A 16,742-nucleotide genomic window follows, 5' to 3' on the forward strand; every position below is an offset into this window, starting at 1 on the left:
AAAGGAGAAAAGAGGAAAGAAAAACCCAACCCCAAGTGTAACCAAGCTGAAGAAAGAACACTATGTAATTTGTTTGTATCACAGCAATGGTATTCAATTGCAACATGCAACTCAAGGCAATACTGAAAAAGAATGTCAGTTTGGTACCTCAGAACAGGCACTTGCAATATAGAGAGAGGAGTTACGGACTTCTTCATGTCTTGGAGGTGCCAAAGTGTGTCTACCTTGTGTCTAAATAACCCAAACACATAACTCAAGCCTGCTTCATGCGTGTATTCCCTTCCCTAGGGTATAAATCAGGTTAAGAGGATGTCACAGTTAGCAAGTGTTCTAAAGAGATTGCAGTGAAGACGCGACTAATCTAACGGAGGAAGAGTAAACAGCAGCTGAGGGGGGAAGTCTGCCTGGATATTACCCGTGTATCCGGTGCCATCATCAGTCACGCTAAGCTGGTGGCAAAGCGATTGGACGAGCCGCTGCTGAGCCCTCGTCCTCTCCTGCCGTGCGTTCACAGATAGCAACGATCGAGCAGCCCTATTCTAACGCAGCCCCGGGACTGGCCCTGAGACACGGGGGGCGGGGGGGCCGCCACCACCCACGTGACGGCGGACACCTGGCCCCTGCCCGGCGCTGCGGCGGGAGGCGAGGGCCAGTCCCGCGGCCCCTCCATCACGGCCCGTGCCAGCCCGGGGTCAGGACCGCGGCCCCGCTCGTCCCCGAGGCGGGGGGGGTGGCGGGGATTCCCCCCAGCCGGGAGCTCCCTGGTCCGGGGCTGCAGCCGGGCCGCGCTCCCGCGCGATGCCTCGCACGTGCCGCGGGCAGCGCGCGGCCCCGCCGTCAGCCACGCGCGCGCGCGCGTGTGTGGCTTTAAGCGCTGCCCCGCCCCTTCCCTCCCGGCGCAGGCTCGGCCACTCAGGAGCGCGCTCCGCAGCCAATGGGCGCGCCGTAGCTGCGCGAGCCGAGAAGCGGCGCGCCCAATGGGAGGGCGCAGGGGGCGGGGCGGGGCGGCCGGGGCACTATTGTTGATGAGGCGAGCGGAGGGTCCGGAGGCAGCGCGGGTCGCCCCGGGCTGGGGACGGCAGCGAGGGCGAGTCGGGGCCGTGATTGGCACCACCTGAGGCGTCGGACCCCCGCGAGGAGCTGCCTGCGCCCGGCGCCGTTCCCTGACTTCCCCGCCAGCGACGGTCTTCCGCGAGCCCCGGCTCCCAGCGGACAATGTCCCACCAGCGCGTGAGGCGCAACGGCTCCCCTACCCCGGCCACCTCCCTGGCGGGAGGAGGCGCGGCGGCGGCGGGCGGCGGAGCCGGAGCGAGCAGTCGCCTCCAGCCCATGCGGGCCACGGTGCCCTTCCAGCTCAAGCAGCAGCAGCAGCAACAGCAGCAACATGGCAGCCCCACGAGGAGCGGCGGCGCGAGCGCCCCGGGCGGGGGTCTCCCACGCGCGGCGCCGGCCTCGCGCAGCATCAGCCCCACGCGCGCGGCGCCCACCGGCGGCAGCGGCCGCGGCGGCCCCGCCATGGCCACGCAGACGCCGGGGGGAGGGGGCGGCGGCGCCGCCTCAGCCGCCGCCGCTGCCGCCGCCTCCTCGCGGGGCAGCCCCACGCGTGCCGGCGGAGCGCGAGGGAGCCCCCCGCGGCCCCACCACCTCCCGCCGCCGCCACCCCCGCCGCCGCCGCTGGGCTGCGGGCTCTCACCGTGCTCCTCTCCCGTGCCTCCGCTGCCCGAGGGCAGCGCCGCAGCGGCGGGCAGGGTCCGGCACCGGCGGCACTCGCCGGAGCAAGGCAGGAGCTCCCCGGAGAGAAAGAGCCCCAGCTCCCCCGTCTGCAAAGGTGAGCGCTGCCGCCGGCCACACCGCGCCGCGCACCTGCTGCCGCCCGGCGTTACTGGCGGGGAGCGGACCCGTATCTGAGGGGAGGGCGGGGGAGGGGGGGGTGATCCACGGCCAGACCGCTCCGGGGTTGCGGGAGGAGCGGCAGCGGGCGCTCGCCGGGCGGCTCGGCGTGGCCGGGTTCAGGGAACGCTTTGCGGGGTGGTAGGGCTGGGATCGGCGGCGTCCTCCGCTCCTGGGAGGAGAGGTAGGGACACAGGGGCCGTGCCCAGGCTTGCGCCCGTTCCGAGCCTTCTGTGACTGGCGGCGGCACTTGAGGAGTGTGCATGCATCGAAGGGCTTGTTGCTTTTGTTGCTGCTTCCTGGTTGTTAGAAGACGGGCGGAGAAAGCCAAGCATGCCATGTGGGGAGTTGTAGCTATTGCTGTGAGCCCTTCTGCAAGTACTGCCAAAGGTTTCCAGATGAGAGGGGGTCAGCGGTGTAGACGTGCATCAGGTACTTCGGTACAAGCTTAAAGTGTATTTGGTGTTTGGGGGTTTCCAGATGAGAGGGGGTCAGCGGTTAGACGTGCATCAGGTACTTCGGTACAAGCTTAAAGTGTATTTGATGTTTGGGGGCTTTTGTGAAGCTTTCACATCTTCATCCCTTTCTGTGCATCTTGTCCCAGATGTTGTGTGATTTCGATCCTGTGTCCGCAAGCTTGTGATTAGTAAGCCTGCAGCATTGTAGGCATTGCACATAGATACAGGAAAAAAGTGCTCGTTATCTCTCTTAGTAGTTACTTTCAACATGAACCCTGCAGAAGGATGTGTGAACTTAAGTGATGACAAGCTTGTGCTACATCAAGGGTAGAAAATAGTGTGGGGAATGGCATGCATTTTGTAGCAAACTGCTTTTTTAATGGTATTGAGCAATTAAAACATACTTACTGGGACTCCTGAAATGTAAGCAACATTTGGCTTCTGGTTGAGGGTAAAACAGGCTTATGTATGTCCTTGTTCTTCTTGGGATAAAAGTTTACTCAGAAACACTTGAATGAGGCTTTGTGTTTGTATCCTCAAATCTGGGAAAATCTGTGACTTCTGAGATGCCAAAGGTTATAGCTGCTCTTTTATAAAATTGCGTGTGATAACTTGCTCAGTGAAGTTAACTAATATACAGAAGTGTATATGCAGAAATATAGGACCAACATGATTCCATTCAACGTTTCTGCTTCTCCTAATGTTGCTCACCCTTCTAGAATAATGGTTATAACCAGACTGCCACCATGTCAGCTTTCTTTTTTGTTCTATCCTGGCTCTTGAAGAATGATGCTGCCCAATTAAGCCAGTCATAATCAGTTGGTATAGTACATAGCATTTAAGCTAATGTGTGTGTAACTTAATTTTTATCATTTTTTTTTAATTCAGACATACCCCTTCAAGATTACCATATGACTGCTTGCCTGCAGTATAAGAAAGCAGTGTCACAAAGGTGTTTATGTTCTGAATTAGATTTTCTCCTTTCTGAATAAGAGTAACATGGCCTTTTTTAAGGTTATATTCCAAGCCTTTGGATTGAGGAATGTGTGTATCCTTTATTTGAGGTTCTTGTTAATCAGTAATCTGAAAAACTTTATACACATAACACAATCCTGTCTTCTTCCTGTGATTTGCCCAAGGTGCAGTCTCCTGGCCTGGAGAATGAGGAACAGGATGGCTAGCCCTGAAATCGAAACCTGTTTGTAAAGGCATGTGTCAACCACTTTAGGGTGGAAAAATTGCACTGTCTTCAGATCATTGTGTAGAAGTCTCTTGAAACCATGCCTTCCTTAATGGACCTAAGCATTCAGTTATAGAAAGAATCAAGTCACTTGGTTACTGTGTTAAAGTAACTCCACTAGCTTTTTACCAGATGTATGAAAACAAAATTGTTTTCTGAACAGTACTTGTAATGGCCCAGAATGCAAATTAAACCTGTTTAATATTGCTTAGCATTTGTCTTCTGTAGTCCAGTGCTTGATAGAGACTGAGTTAACTTCAGTTTTTTCTTCACCTAGGTAAGAAAATTTACTGGTGGCTGAGCACATGCTAGTTGCTAATGAGGTTGTGAAGCCATGCAGGGCACTTCAGGGTATCAGTCAGAATCTACTGCAGAATAACTTGGGTTTTCCTGTTTCTTGTTTTCAGATGATGATGGTTTTTGTTCATTTCTGCAGCTGCAGCTATCGGTTTTTTGTTTTTTTTTTTAGATTAAAATGAACCTTGAGGTTAGACAAATGATAGCTGTTTCTGAACTGCAGTACTGGTTCTGGAAGTTTAGACTCCATGTTTTCCAGATTTTCTTTCCTTGAAATAGTTGAATAGTTTTGAATGTAGTTTTCATCAATGTACTTAACACTACTTGACACAAGCTGCAAACCCCAACTTGTGAATTTACAAATGTGACTTAATATCTTGGTTTTGAGTTTTCTGGTGGTGGAGTTTTCTTGGGGTGTGGTTTTTTGTTGGGTTTGTTTGGGGTTTTCCCGGTTTGTTTTCTGAAGTGAATTTCAGTTAAATGTTGGACATACTTAACTTAATTTTTCCATTGATGATGACATAATTACAAACTGAAGACTCCATGGTACAATTTCTAAATCTCTGGGCTTTTCTTGCTGCTTCCCTCCTAAATATGACCAATAGCCTGGGTTTTCCTACTACACAGTTTTCATCTTTTACTTTCCCTCTCTGCAATCTCTAGCACTTATTTCACAGACTTCAGCTTCTGCTTGCATGTTCAAGTGCTGTGGCCTTTCCATCACTGATATGGCCTCGTTTCTACTGTGTGAGGTCTGTCCTTCAATCTCCAGTTTTGGTTCAGTTTTCACATATGCTCTTTATGCATATGTAATGCCACCCCTGTTAGAGGATATCGATTTGATCTACTAGTAGATTGTTGCAAAATGAGATAAATATGTAAGCTGTACCTTTATTGTTGTTTTTGTGTTGGTTTATTTACCGAGTAAAGATCAAATGTGATCTTTTTATATGTGTTCTTAAATAAAACATCATCTTGGAAGAGTTCAACTGTTCAGTTCCAAAAAATGTTATAATGCACCAGGCTGTGTAAACAAGAAGGTCCATGCCAGAGCCATAGCAGTTGTTTATTGACCCTTTCAGGTGCCTTGAGGTTGTGAAGAATTTCTCTGCTGGGTGTTCAATGTTCTGGTATATTCCTGTTCACTGAATTGAACACTTAAACTCACTCTGAAAATTAAGGAGAAAATCAGTTTTATCTGGAACTACTTTGGTCTTTAATATTAAAGTCTACTTGTGTGAAAGGAAATGATGACAATTGTTATAGCAGTATATTGGAAAGCCTTGAAGAGTTCAGATATGAACCTCTCCTTGGGGTAGGGAGAAGGAATGGAGCTCTATTATACTCTTAAATTTCACTGTAGGGTTCTTTTTTTATTTGAAGAATTTGATGATTGACACAGTAGTAGCTGCAGTGCTGTCAACATTAATTACCAAGGTTTTGCAGTAGTTATTAAAGATGATACTGTAGGATAAGAGAGCACAGGCTTTGTATACCATTACATGCCTGCTTTGCTTACCTAAGCTGTTTCACAAATGGTAGGTGTAAAGAAAATGAATTCAGTTTTGCAGCATCATACTTTTAAGTTTCTTGTGGCCAACACTTCAGGGGAGTTTATTTGGATTAAAAGTGTTTTCATTCACTAGAATTAAGTAACTTGAACATCTTGGGCTTTCTGAGATTTGGTTTTGTAAAACATTGATTGAGTCATTCTCCTACTGTGAGATCATTTTGAATTACTAGAATGAAAGCGTGAGTAGTTCTTTTACATTTATGTAAAGATAACAGCTAACATTGTCTTCCAAAGGGAATATACACAGTTGTGCTCTTTGTCTGTGCTCAATACTATCTAAGCCTGTTGAGTACTTTCAAGGAAACATAAAAACTAGGTGAAGCCCCTGAGATCAGTTGTGTTTGTATAAGTTTTTGGGAAAAGACAGCTGTGTATGGGAAAGATCCCATGAATGTCATTTCTGTGGAAAAGGGTGACCGAAACAGAACAGAAAGGTCAGCCTATGCCTAGAGTCCAGAGAAGCTAGTTGGGTCTCGCTGTTTCTCACTTTCTTGGATATCCTACCTGTATAAAAAATGTAAATCAGAAATCAGGGAATTTTGTGAGATTGGTTGTGTCCTATGCTTTTTCAGTGGCTCTTTCTGCTGCTTGCTAGTTTTGTTTGGTTTTCTTATGGTGTGTGTTAAAATGTTTCTATAGAGTTTTTATTTTCCGTTCTCAAAACTTCTATTTCAAATACAGTAGAGCTGTAAGATCAATCTTCAAGATACACTTCAGCTGCAATCCTTATTTTGCAGTTCTAACAGCAGTTCTGAACTTTTCCTGAAAAACTGAAAGGTGAATTTTCAGTGTTTTGTGTTTTAGGACTTTCTTATGTGTGGTATCTTCCCAGTTTTTATTTACCCTTCCTTTCTTTTATATATAGCAACTTTCTCCTATGGGGCATCCAATTCAAAGGTATGTGTTTTCACACTGTGATTTCCAGTTGTAGTTGTAGGACTTATATGTTAAGACCTGCCTAAGTCAGTGCTTTCTTTCTTACCCTTCAGTTATTTCTTTCTTTCTTACCCTTCAGGTAGTTAGTTACCCATAAGCATCTGTATTTGTTCCGTTTTGCTCTTCAGTCACATTGTTAGCCTGCCTTAGTTTAAATTGCCTTCGAAGATGCCTGGCTTGACAACTGCAGTATTTGTGTGTGATACCAGTTTACCTCTAGCAACCTCAGTTGGTCAGTTGTACTGCAGTGACTCTTGAAGACATGGTAACTTGGCTGTTATGGGCTTGGTTGGTTTGTATTGTGTATTTTCTGTTTATGTTTTGTGTTGTTGTTTTGCTTTGTTTAAAGCTGGATTGCAGTAAGACTTTGTTTCTGAATAGACTTAGAGTAGTGGTGGATGTATAGGAGGGTTGATATTTATCACAAATATTGGTTTAAAGAGATAATCGGGCCAATTAAAACAGATCTAATATTCAAGAAGCATCTATTTGATGAAACAGCTCCATTGTTTTTCATCAGCCACAGCTGTTGTAACTGTTATCTCTATGGAGGCAGATCTCTTGTTATGTAGGTCACATCAAGGAAAAATAGCAGCTGAACGCTTGCTTCAAGTATTGTGGAGGAAAGTGCAATGAAAACATTGTGTATGTTCCATTGAAAATTTCCTCTTGAAAGAGCAAGAGAAATTATGTAGTAGACTTTTTCACAGTTTGTATTAAGACATGTTGTGAAGGTGGAAGAATAAGTAAAAACATACCCGAAGTAGTTTGAAAACAGAATTCCTTGGAGGAATTTTAAAATCAGAATAAAGAGAGTATACTTGCAGGCTTTGTGCCTTGAAATGAGCAGCTTCCCTTGAACTTAAATAGTAAACAGGCTCTTCAGTTTTCATTCTGTCTGTTTGCCCAGCAAAATACTGTTTCCACTTCTTTTTTTTCTTTTTGTTTTTGGTGGAGGAGGGGAGAGGGTGATAGTTTCTCCTGCTTCAGTTTTGAAGCTGTCTGCTGCAGTGCCTTTGCAGAGAATGTGACTGACTACGTACACTTCCTGATTTTGTCATTTTCTTTTTTCACATCCCTTCTGTTTCCCCTTGGTAAAAAGAGAGAAGCTTCTTAAAGATGGAGAATAATAATTCAGAAGAAACACTAATAGGGACAGTATGGCAGCTATTTCTGAGACAAATAGCACGTTTGATATAACTTTGAAAGCAAGTGTAATTTTTAAGGAATAATATTTTGATACAGACAGAAATCTTCTGGTGCAAACAGACACTTCAGTGTACTCTATGGTGCTAGCAGTAGTAGCTACGGAATTTCTTAAGAGCATGGGAATTTATAAACTGTGCTTTGCTGCTATTCCCTGAGAGCAGATTCCCTGTGCTATGAGCTCAGTAGTAAGGTTTTACCATTGTTGGTACTAGTAGAAATATTAAACCAGATGAGGTTTCTGGACTGCTTTACATGAATGTAGCTGATTAGAGTGCTAATAATTATTTCCATATAATCGAATTGAAATATTTCCCACAATTTTCATGTGTACGTTTCTAATGCAAAATTTGCGTGAGGATATTTAATATAGAATGTCACTAGACTTAGATTTGAAAGACTGGTGTTCTATGAGGCTGTGGTGTTGTCCACACCACTGAAATCTATGCCTAACAAGTATATTTATGTATCTTTATTATTTATTTATCTTTAGTAGATTGAAATAACTTAGAAATTGAATTCTGGGCATCTGATGGTAGTATTTTTTTTTCTGACTACAGTCAGACACTAATCAGACATAACTTCTTTTGGCCCTAAGTGTGTTAATGTAGAATACAAATGCTATGCTGTTTATACTTCGAGCACAGAATTCATCTGAAGGCCCAGTCAGGAAAGACATATGACTGAGTTTTTCCAGTGCCCTTGTAAAGCTTTCATTCAATTTCTGTGTCATCTTTGCTATGTTCTAGCTATTTGTTTTAGGCATTTTGTATTTGCTATAGGTAAGATTAATACACAATTCTTCTGGGTATGATCCTGTGGGGAGTAGATTAACTGATAGTATAGATCACTGAGATCTCTGGATTTGCGTTCTACACCTAGAATAACTAGTAACAAAGAATGTGTAACCATATATGTGCATCTAAACCCAGAGTCTTTCCTGTTTGTCAGTCTCTTTGATTTAACAAACCCCAATTACTATTTTGAGGAACCTTCCTTCACAGTGTTTACACTTACTGGCCTACAGCGTTGTCTTTCACTGCCACTGTAGCATATCATCAACAGATGGGATAGATGCAGATTTTTGGTTTTAACCATATTCTTTCTTCTTGTGTTATTTCCTGTGCCTGTTATATTTAACCCTATTCAGTAGGGGTTCTTATTAGTATATAAGTCGTTCTGAAGAGAGAAATCTGTGTAAACACAAAAACTGAGGTGTTGTGAAAGGCGTAGTGTGTAAAATGTGAACGTAGCTACCAAGTTGCATGTAAAGGGAGGAGTTGTCTTGATTATCTTATGAGATATAAATCATTACCTCATCAAAGTTGACTTCTGGATCTTAGGGTAGATCCATGACTCCTTATGTATTCATAATCTCTTTATGAATCACTATATTATATATATATCATATACTGGGTGGTTAATAAAATGTGTCAGCATCCCTTGAATTAAAGTAGGTAAAGGGCTAATGGGATGATTCTAAACTTGGCATTAAATGGAAAAAGTTCAGCATAGATTTTCTTCGTTAGCTTTCATATATGAGGAACCTTTAAATATTTTTATTTCTTCCAAGCCTTTATCATTTAATAATCCAGTAACTTTTGCACCTTTGAGGGAAGAAATGGTGGTGTGTGAGTACAGTGCAACATTTGAGACATAAGACTGTTCTTAAGGAAACCATAAAACCACATTTAATTGCTTATTAAAATTGAATAAAGCCTGGAAAAGCAAACTTAATTCCTACATTAAAAGTGTCTTGTATACTTAAAAACATAGTTCTGGTTTGATATGATTTATTGTAGGCAGTTAATAAAGTTCTCTGTCTTGCTTGCTTTCTAATCAAGTGTTCTTATTCTAGCTGACAAATCAAGACCACCTTCATCAAGCCCTTCCAATAATATTCGCCGGACTTCCTCACTGGATACGCTTGCTGCTCCATACCTGGCTGGACAGTGGCCTCGTGATAATCATGGACAAGCTGCTCCATGTATGAGAGACAAAGCCACACAGGTAGAACAGATTTTTGTCTTCTGAGTATTTAAATGTGAAGACAGGATTTAGATGTAAGAAGCTTTTTCCTTGAAAACATTCACTTTAGCTTTCTTGCTTGCAAGTTCCCATTCACTTTCAAGTTGCAGGCATCCTACTTTTGCTATTATGAGTGTGAATTATTTGTATTCTTTAAGAAAAGGTGTGAACTGTAGTATCTGTTAAGAGTTCCACTTTCTCCTTGACTCAGAAAACCCCTAGTGTATTGCACCTCCGTTTTCTCATTGTTCTTGCATCGTGCAGTACACTGGATTGCACTGGTGTGAAGTACTATTTAGTTTAAATTTATACAAGAGAACTTAGGTACTCCCTGTATAAATGTCCATCTTAAAATGCAATGAAAAAGCCTTCTGCAGTGCCTGTATGAAAAGTATTGTAGCCTTTTCTGTGATGGACTGCTCATCCTCTTGAAGGATGCAAAAGGCTTTAAATGTTCACTGAGATATATACATCAAGTGTAGAATTGTACATCGAACAGCTGCCTCGTTGAACAGTGAATAATGTTGAAATTTAGCTCAACTGGAAAATATTAATTAAGTACATGTTTTTGCTGATAAACTTCATTGACATGACTAAATTTCATAAGCTTTTAGCAGTTTGGTCCTATGCCGCCTGTGAAGACTGGACCACAAACAACTGAATGAAATTAGTGTTACAAGAGTTACACGTTTATCATGGCAGCTGTTCTAACATTCCTGTTAAAGGGTGCTATTGTTACATAGTATCCTGCTGTATGCAGAAGTAATTGAAGATGGATTTTTCCATAAAATATCCCAGTTTTTCACCTGTCCTTCTCTGTGTGTAGTCTAGCAGTGGAATTCTCCAATTTACAAAGAACGAGCCAAACACAGCAGATTTTAATCTCTATTCTTGAGGCCTGTTTTCCGGTTCCAAAGAGCACAAGCATGAAAGAACTGACAGCATGTAGGACATGCTTGAGTTTGAGCCTGCTTTAAGTTTGGTAACAGTAACAAAAATGTATCCATGTAGGTTACAGTCTACTGTCTACTCAAATGTGTAGGCTGTTGAGCAGCTGTTTGCAGGTTGTTACTGTATGGCCTTCTCAAGATCAGCAATTCAAAGAGCAGAAAAGGAAAGTGTTTTGTAGGGGAATATGCTCCTGTGGGTAAGGTGGAAATAGAAACTGGTGAAGAAAGGAGAGCTGAGGATCAGGTTTTCTGTGCAGGAAAATGAATTGGAAAAATAGATAGAAGATGAGATGAAAAAGGTAAGCAAATAATAGTAAAAGGAGGATGATGAAGGGGGTGTATGATATACATGGAGTTGCTGCTCATGCTTAGTGCAGAACTAAACCAGAGTGGGTGACTTAGCTATTTATATTCATGTTTGATTTCTTAGGGTAATACTTTTTCAAAGTAACTATTTCTATAGCACTGCCAAAGTACCTCCTATATTCAGTTGATGTCTTTCAGTCTAGTTTCGGTTTAATCTGCGTTAACCTGTGTATTCTCCAGCAAGATTAGGTAACATCCTTTTTTTGGCTTACATTTTTTGTGGTTTTTTTTCCTCCAGTTCTGACACACCTGGCTGTTATTGTGGGGTTTCCTTAAATAAAGGGAAACATATTCCCAGAAATTAATGGGAAGACTGTAAAGGGCATTGAATATTTCTGCAAAACGAATATGTTTAGTGGTGCTTGAGGTTAATATGTTGCTGAGGGAAATCAAATTATCTGTTTGCCCTTCCTCAGTTAGAATTTATCACACCGGTAGAAAATTTTGGGATACAGACATATAGATGTACATCCAAATCTTGTGTTGATATGACACTGATGAGACGTTGTTTTTAATCTTTCTGGTGTGCTTAAGCAACCATTTTTGCTAAGGACAAGTTGAAAATGTGATTTGAAACAGTTTCTCAAAGTAGTATAGGCTCTCCATTTTTATTGTTTGGTATACTGAATATGTGGTGTTTGAATTACAAGCTATTCTGTCTCCAGTGTGTAATTTCAGATTTCACAAAGTCTGATGTGAAACGGGTGTGTTGAGATTTCAAAAGTTTAGGGTGAATCTATTAAGAAATAAAAAAATTCAAAGATGAGTAATCAGAGTATCTTGATTCAGTGGGTTTATGGCATAGTGAGTGGAGTCATCCAGGAAGCAGTCTGGGAAGAGACAGCCATTTGTGACACACTTTGGCTTGCCAGCCTTCATAGAGATGCCCACAGGTCATAGCTGAGAGGTGTGTAGGAGATCCCAGGTCACACAGACTTCTGTGTATCAGACTCCTACTTCAACTGATTATTTTGACGAATCCTGTCTATAAAACCAGACAAAATTATGTGCATTTAGGATGTTTGTTGGATGATGAGTAAGTGTATTACTGAGTGTCCTAGGGTTTGGCTAGATTTCGTACATACAGATACTGGTTTAAGTAACTGGTGTTTGTAATCTTTTGTCTTTTTCCCTTTGTGAATCAAACCTGTTTGGCTTTGCTTGTGGCTGTTTGAAATATAGCTATGTCATAATACAGGTTAAAATGAGATAGTTGCTTTCTATTTTTTTTTTAATTCTTAAAGAAACACTTTATTTCAACTACAGATTTTTTGCCTCTAAGACTTTTTTTTTAAGTGTTCTACTATCTGTGATAAATTAAGCTCATTTCCCTTTGTAATTCTAGAATATGAAGTAGGATGTTGTGAATGGTAACAACTAATAAGCAAGTAGTAGTACTGTGAGAACCTAGAGAAATAGAACCTCTGTCTATTGCTAATTGGGTCTGTTTCTTGAAAACAAGTACTACAAGCAAAATATGGGGAATAAATAGGAGGAAACTTGCTAAAACAGTATTACATTAGTGTCTCGATGTAAAGATTTCCTGTAACATAATGTCTTATATCTACTCTTGCTCCATAAAGATTTCTGTTTGTTTTGTGGATGAGCATCAAAGCAACCTTAAATCCTTTAAAATTAATCAGGTATTAACTTATGAAACAGGTCTGGAATCTTAAGTCAGTCTTGAATATAAATTAAATGCAAAGACTGATTAGGGTGTAATTAGATTCCTGTAGGCAAGTATAATGGTTATGCTGACTTGGGTAGTTAGAATTAGTTGCTAAAACTTACTGTTCCAGGAGCCAGAGGATAGGATGAGACTCCAGATTGATACATAGGAATGGTAATTATCAATTATTCTATTTTATGATGAAGACAAATGAGTGCTTTTCTGGCAAAATAGGTTCTAATGGTTTATAATATTGTTATCAAGTAGAAATTTTAAGGCAACCCTACAAACTTTGTTATTCAGATTTGTCCTAGTTAGTTTTTGGAGTGATGAAGATGGAAAGTTACTGATAGTGGAGGTTTTGCTAATTGAAGACAATGGGAGTTGCAGCCTGTGTGTTTGGAGTTACACATCCATTTTCCTTGCAAAACGGGGATTAATACCCCATCATCAAAGGCTTTGCAAGTTTCCATGTTCTGAGTACAGATGGAGTAAGTAAGGTCCTCTTGTGGTTTGCAAGCTGCTAGTCTCAAATATAGGAACAGCTGTTGCACACTGTAGATGTGGAGGGTTTGAGGCAAAGTTCCTGTCTGTAGGAGAAAGTGAGTTACCAGTGACTTTTAAGAGGATGTGTTAGCTAGATGACTGCTATATACCAAGAACTGCTCTGTGGCAATAATGGAAGAGTAAATTCTTATCAATTCACTATGTAAGCTGCTTCTAGAAATCCTTCCCCCTGCTTCATTAGGTATATTTCATGTGACTGAAGATTCCTGTTAGATGTTATTCTTAGAGCCTTTACAGTTCACTGCTTTTGAAGGTGGTTCTGGACATGGTTAGGTGGGAACACAAACTGTCCACAAAGCATACAGTGTTATCACAGCTTGCCTGTGTGTTTTGTTAACCTTAAGTAAATACAGTTTGTCTTAACAATACCTTGTATTTCCCTGAACTTTTCCATGGCAGTATGTTTGCAAGTTTCATTGTTAAATGTGAATAACTTTGTTGGTTTAGTGAAACTAGCTTAGTATTACCTGTGCAGCTTTCTGCTTGGCCTAAGACAACTAGGGATCTGAAGCCTTTTGAGGCATTAATAAACTAATTCACTGCTTTGTGGTAGCTCTACTGATTCTTATATGGCTTGCCTGCCTTTTTCTCATTCTTCTGACAAGAACATGACTTTGAAGCTGTACTGGTGCAGGTTTTCACAATGTTTACGCCAAGGTATCCTTGCTGACATTTCTGTCAGAAACAGCAAGGTCAGCATCTGTGCAGGAAATAAAATGAACCATCCCCTTCAAATACATCATTGTCATACTGGTTCTACAGAGCTCTACAGCAGCTTGTGGTACATCTGGCTGTTAATATTGCCTTATGCTCAATAATTTGGAAGGGAATCTAGCACATTCCTGTATTAGAGTACGTCTGAATGTTGAGGTTTTTCCTCTGTGTGTGGTCTTTGTTGGCTTTATTTTGTTTTAAAATTACAAAGTTTCACTCAACTTTGTCATATTTTACTTGTCAGAAAGGCTTCTAGTCAGTAACAAATTCTCACTCACAGTTCTCAGTCTAGCAAATCTTAACGCTGTTCTCCTAATTTGTCTCAAGACAATTCTGCCAGAAAGTAAGAATTCCCTTTTTTTTTCTTTTTTTTTTTTTTTTTTAAATTAATTCTGTAATCTTCTTGCTGCAGACAGAAAGTGCCTGGGCTGAAGAATATTTGGAAAAGAAGAGAAGCTCACATAAACGTTCAGCATCATGGGGCAGCAATGGTCAACTCAAGGAGGTCAGAAATGCTATTGAGATATCTTTGGGTTTTTCACTGGTATACACTGTTACTGTGAGTTTTTCAGGAAGGCACAAATATCGTCCTGCTTTGTTTTATGGTACAGACTGTAGGCTTGGTAAAAATATGAAATTGATGTTAATTTGGTATTGATTTGTGTATAATACAGGACTACTAAAATTATTCATGTGAATGGGTGGGAAAGAAAGCATCAAATGCAGGTGACATTCTTAATCAAAGGTGGAAATACAGCTGTGACCAAACTGCTTTCAAACTCTGTGTACTTTAAGTTTTTATTAAACCTCCAGAGGCATCTTCTGGGCTTCAGCTGAACTGGCAGTTAGTTTAAGTTCACAGTAACTTGAGTCTAATTTAGTGCTGGCAATAATTACATATTGTTGTGGTAGTAAAGAATTTTAACAAAGTGATGGAGTAAGTTGATGTAACTGTGTGTTCCTGAATATATCTGGTGAAATCTAACATAAATTTTTCCCTTATTAGATTGCAAAATTACGCCAACAATTGCAGAGAAGCAAACACAGCAGTAGGCATCATCGTGACAAGGAAAGACAGTCTCCATTTCATGGTAACCATGCAGCCATTAACCACAGCCAGGTAAGGCTTTGCACTTTTTAGATATATTGGGTAGCTAATGCTGGTTTTAATTCTTTTCAAGGTTATTATTTGTCTTAAAATGAACTTAGAAATACCATATACTGCTAAATACATTGTAGCTATGGGTGAATTCTGTAAAATAGATCTGTTTCCTTTGTCTTCCTTGAGTGTATGGGGTTCTGGATCTTTTGATACTTGGCTTTGTACTCCCACTTTGAAAGAGTTTCAGATAGATCCTTCTTTCAATGTGCATTCTGCAGCCCCTACAAAAGGATGATAGATAAGTTTAGTCAAAACCTATTGATTATCTTTCTCATCATGCATTGCTGTAATGATTATAAATTTGCATGTAGAATATGTCACGGAGCAAACTAGTAGTAAAATCATACACTCAAATAAAATTGTAGTTTTTGCTGATCACATTTTGTGTCTCGACAATAGTACTTGTCTAATCCTATGATGAACTGATTTGGAGAGCTTACTGACAAAAGGCTATTCAATGGGGTTTGTATGTACTGTATTAATAGTGTTTAAACTCTTGATGGCTTCATTCAGCCTATGTAAAATTACATTTTTTTTCCCATCATTTGTTATGCCTTGAGACTTTAAGTAGTAATCACTTGAATTGTGATGGTTAGGCCACTGCATGTTCTGTGTGTAGCTTTAGTTTTATCTTAAGACCGTTAATGAGGTCAGGTTCAGAGAGAGCTAATATTTTTAGCTCATTTGATAGCAGGTCAAAAGAAATTATGGGCTTTTAGACGCACAGATCCTTTTTCAGTTTGTTATTAGGTTTAATTCTGTATTATTAGAATGATTTAGGGTTTTTTTAGAATTATATTTTTTTGACACAATTTAGAAATTACTCCTTAAAACTCTTTAAATCTTCAAACAGAAACTGTTTCTTCCTCCTTCTGTGAAGCAGAAGATCAGTTTGAACTTGAAATAGGCTGTGTAGGACAAATTCCTACGTTTTCATCAGTTTATTGAAGTACAGGTGCAGTGTAGCTTGCTGCTTATCTTAGTAATGGCTGTATCTTGAGTCAGAACAGTCCAAAATGATAAAAGATGAAAGACAAATAATTAAATCTACCCCTTTCTGTATCTTTGTTTGTTTTGTTTTTCACTAAGTTTATGAAATTTGCTGAGACACATTATAAGAAAAGGTAAAAATACTTGATGCAGGTATTTCAATCAAATTTGTACAACTTGTTTGAAGATTTGTTCTGTACTTGCGGGCAATTGAGGCATTTCAACCAGAAAAATAGTGTACTAAGGAACTTTTGTTGTTAGCCCTTCAGTACACTGGAGAATTACATGCAGTCTAACAGGTTTGGCTTGGTATTCCACAAACCTGTAGGTTTCTGAACACTAAGCTATTGTCACTCTAATATAGATAACCTTAGTGGGTTTTAATTTTGAAAATGAACATTGGTGCTACTACTCTGTCTACTATGGGGTATATATACTACCCCAGATAATGTATGTGAATATTTTTCTTGAATCTTAATTATTTTGTTATGCCCATGAAATTTTACTTGTTGTATGGAGGTCCTTTGCATTCTGCCAAATTTTAGAGTATGTGAATAAAATATTGCACAAGAGATAATTAGGTTTTGGTCTTGTGAAACAGACTATAAAACACAAACTGAGGCAAAGCAGCTTTTCCAGCATTGTGTTACAAACCAAACCATTGTTTTTTCTTGGTAAATTTTGTGCCAGCTGTGT

General features: G+C 40.9%; 1 protein-coding gene across 1 annotated transcript in view; it reads left to right on the forward strand.

Annotated features, from left to right (window-relative positions):
• The first annotated feature begins 1,070 nt into the window (after nucleotides 1–1,070).
• Nucleotides 1,071–16,742, forward strand: part of FAM117B (family with sequence similarity 117 member B) — a 29,577-nt gene continuing 13,905 nt past the window's right edge. Inside the window, exons 1-4 of the mRNA XM_061378047.1 lie at nucleotides 1,071–1,828; nucleotides 9,459–9,610; nucleotides 14,307–14,399; nucleotides 14,901–15,014. Coding sequence (XP_061234031.1) covers nucleotides 1,216–1,828; nucleotides 9,459–9,610; nucleotides 14,307–14,399; nucleotides 14,901–15,014 — 972 coding nt within the window. The 5' untranslated portion in view covers nucleotides 1,071–1,215. The remainder of the gene's footprint in view (nucleotides 1,829–9,458; nucleotides 9,611–14,306; nucleotides 14,400–14,900; nucleotides 15,015–16,742) is intronic.

The sequence above is a fragment of the Neopsephotus bourkii genome, unplaced genomic scaffold (assembly GCF_033783945.1).
Source record: "Neopsephotus bourkii isolate Nb327-2 ecotype Australia unplaced genomic scaffold, CSIRO-AGI_Nbou_v1 NB_196, whole genome shotgun sequence".
NCBI classification, from domain to species: Eukaryota; Metazoa; Chordata; class Aves; order Psittaciformes; family Psittacidae; genus Neopsephotus; species Neopsephotus bourkii.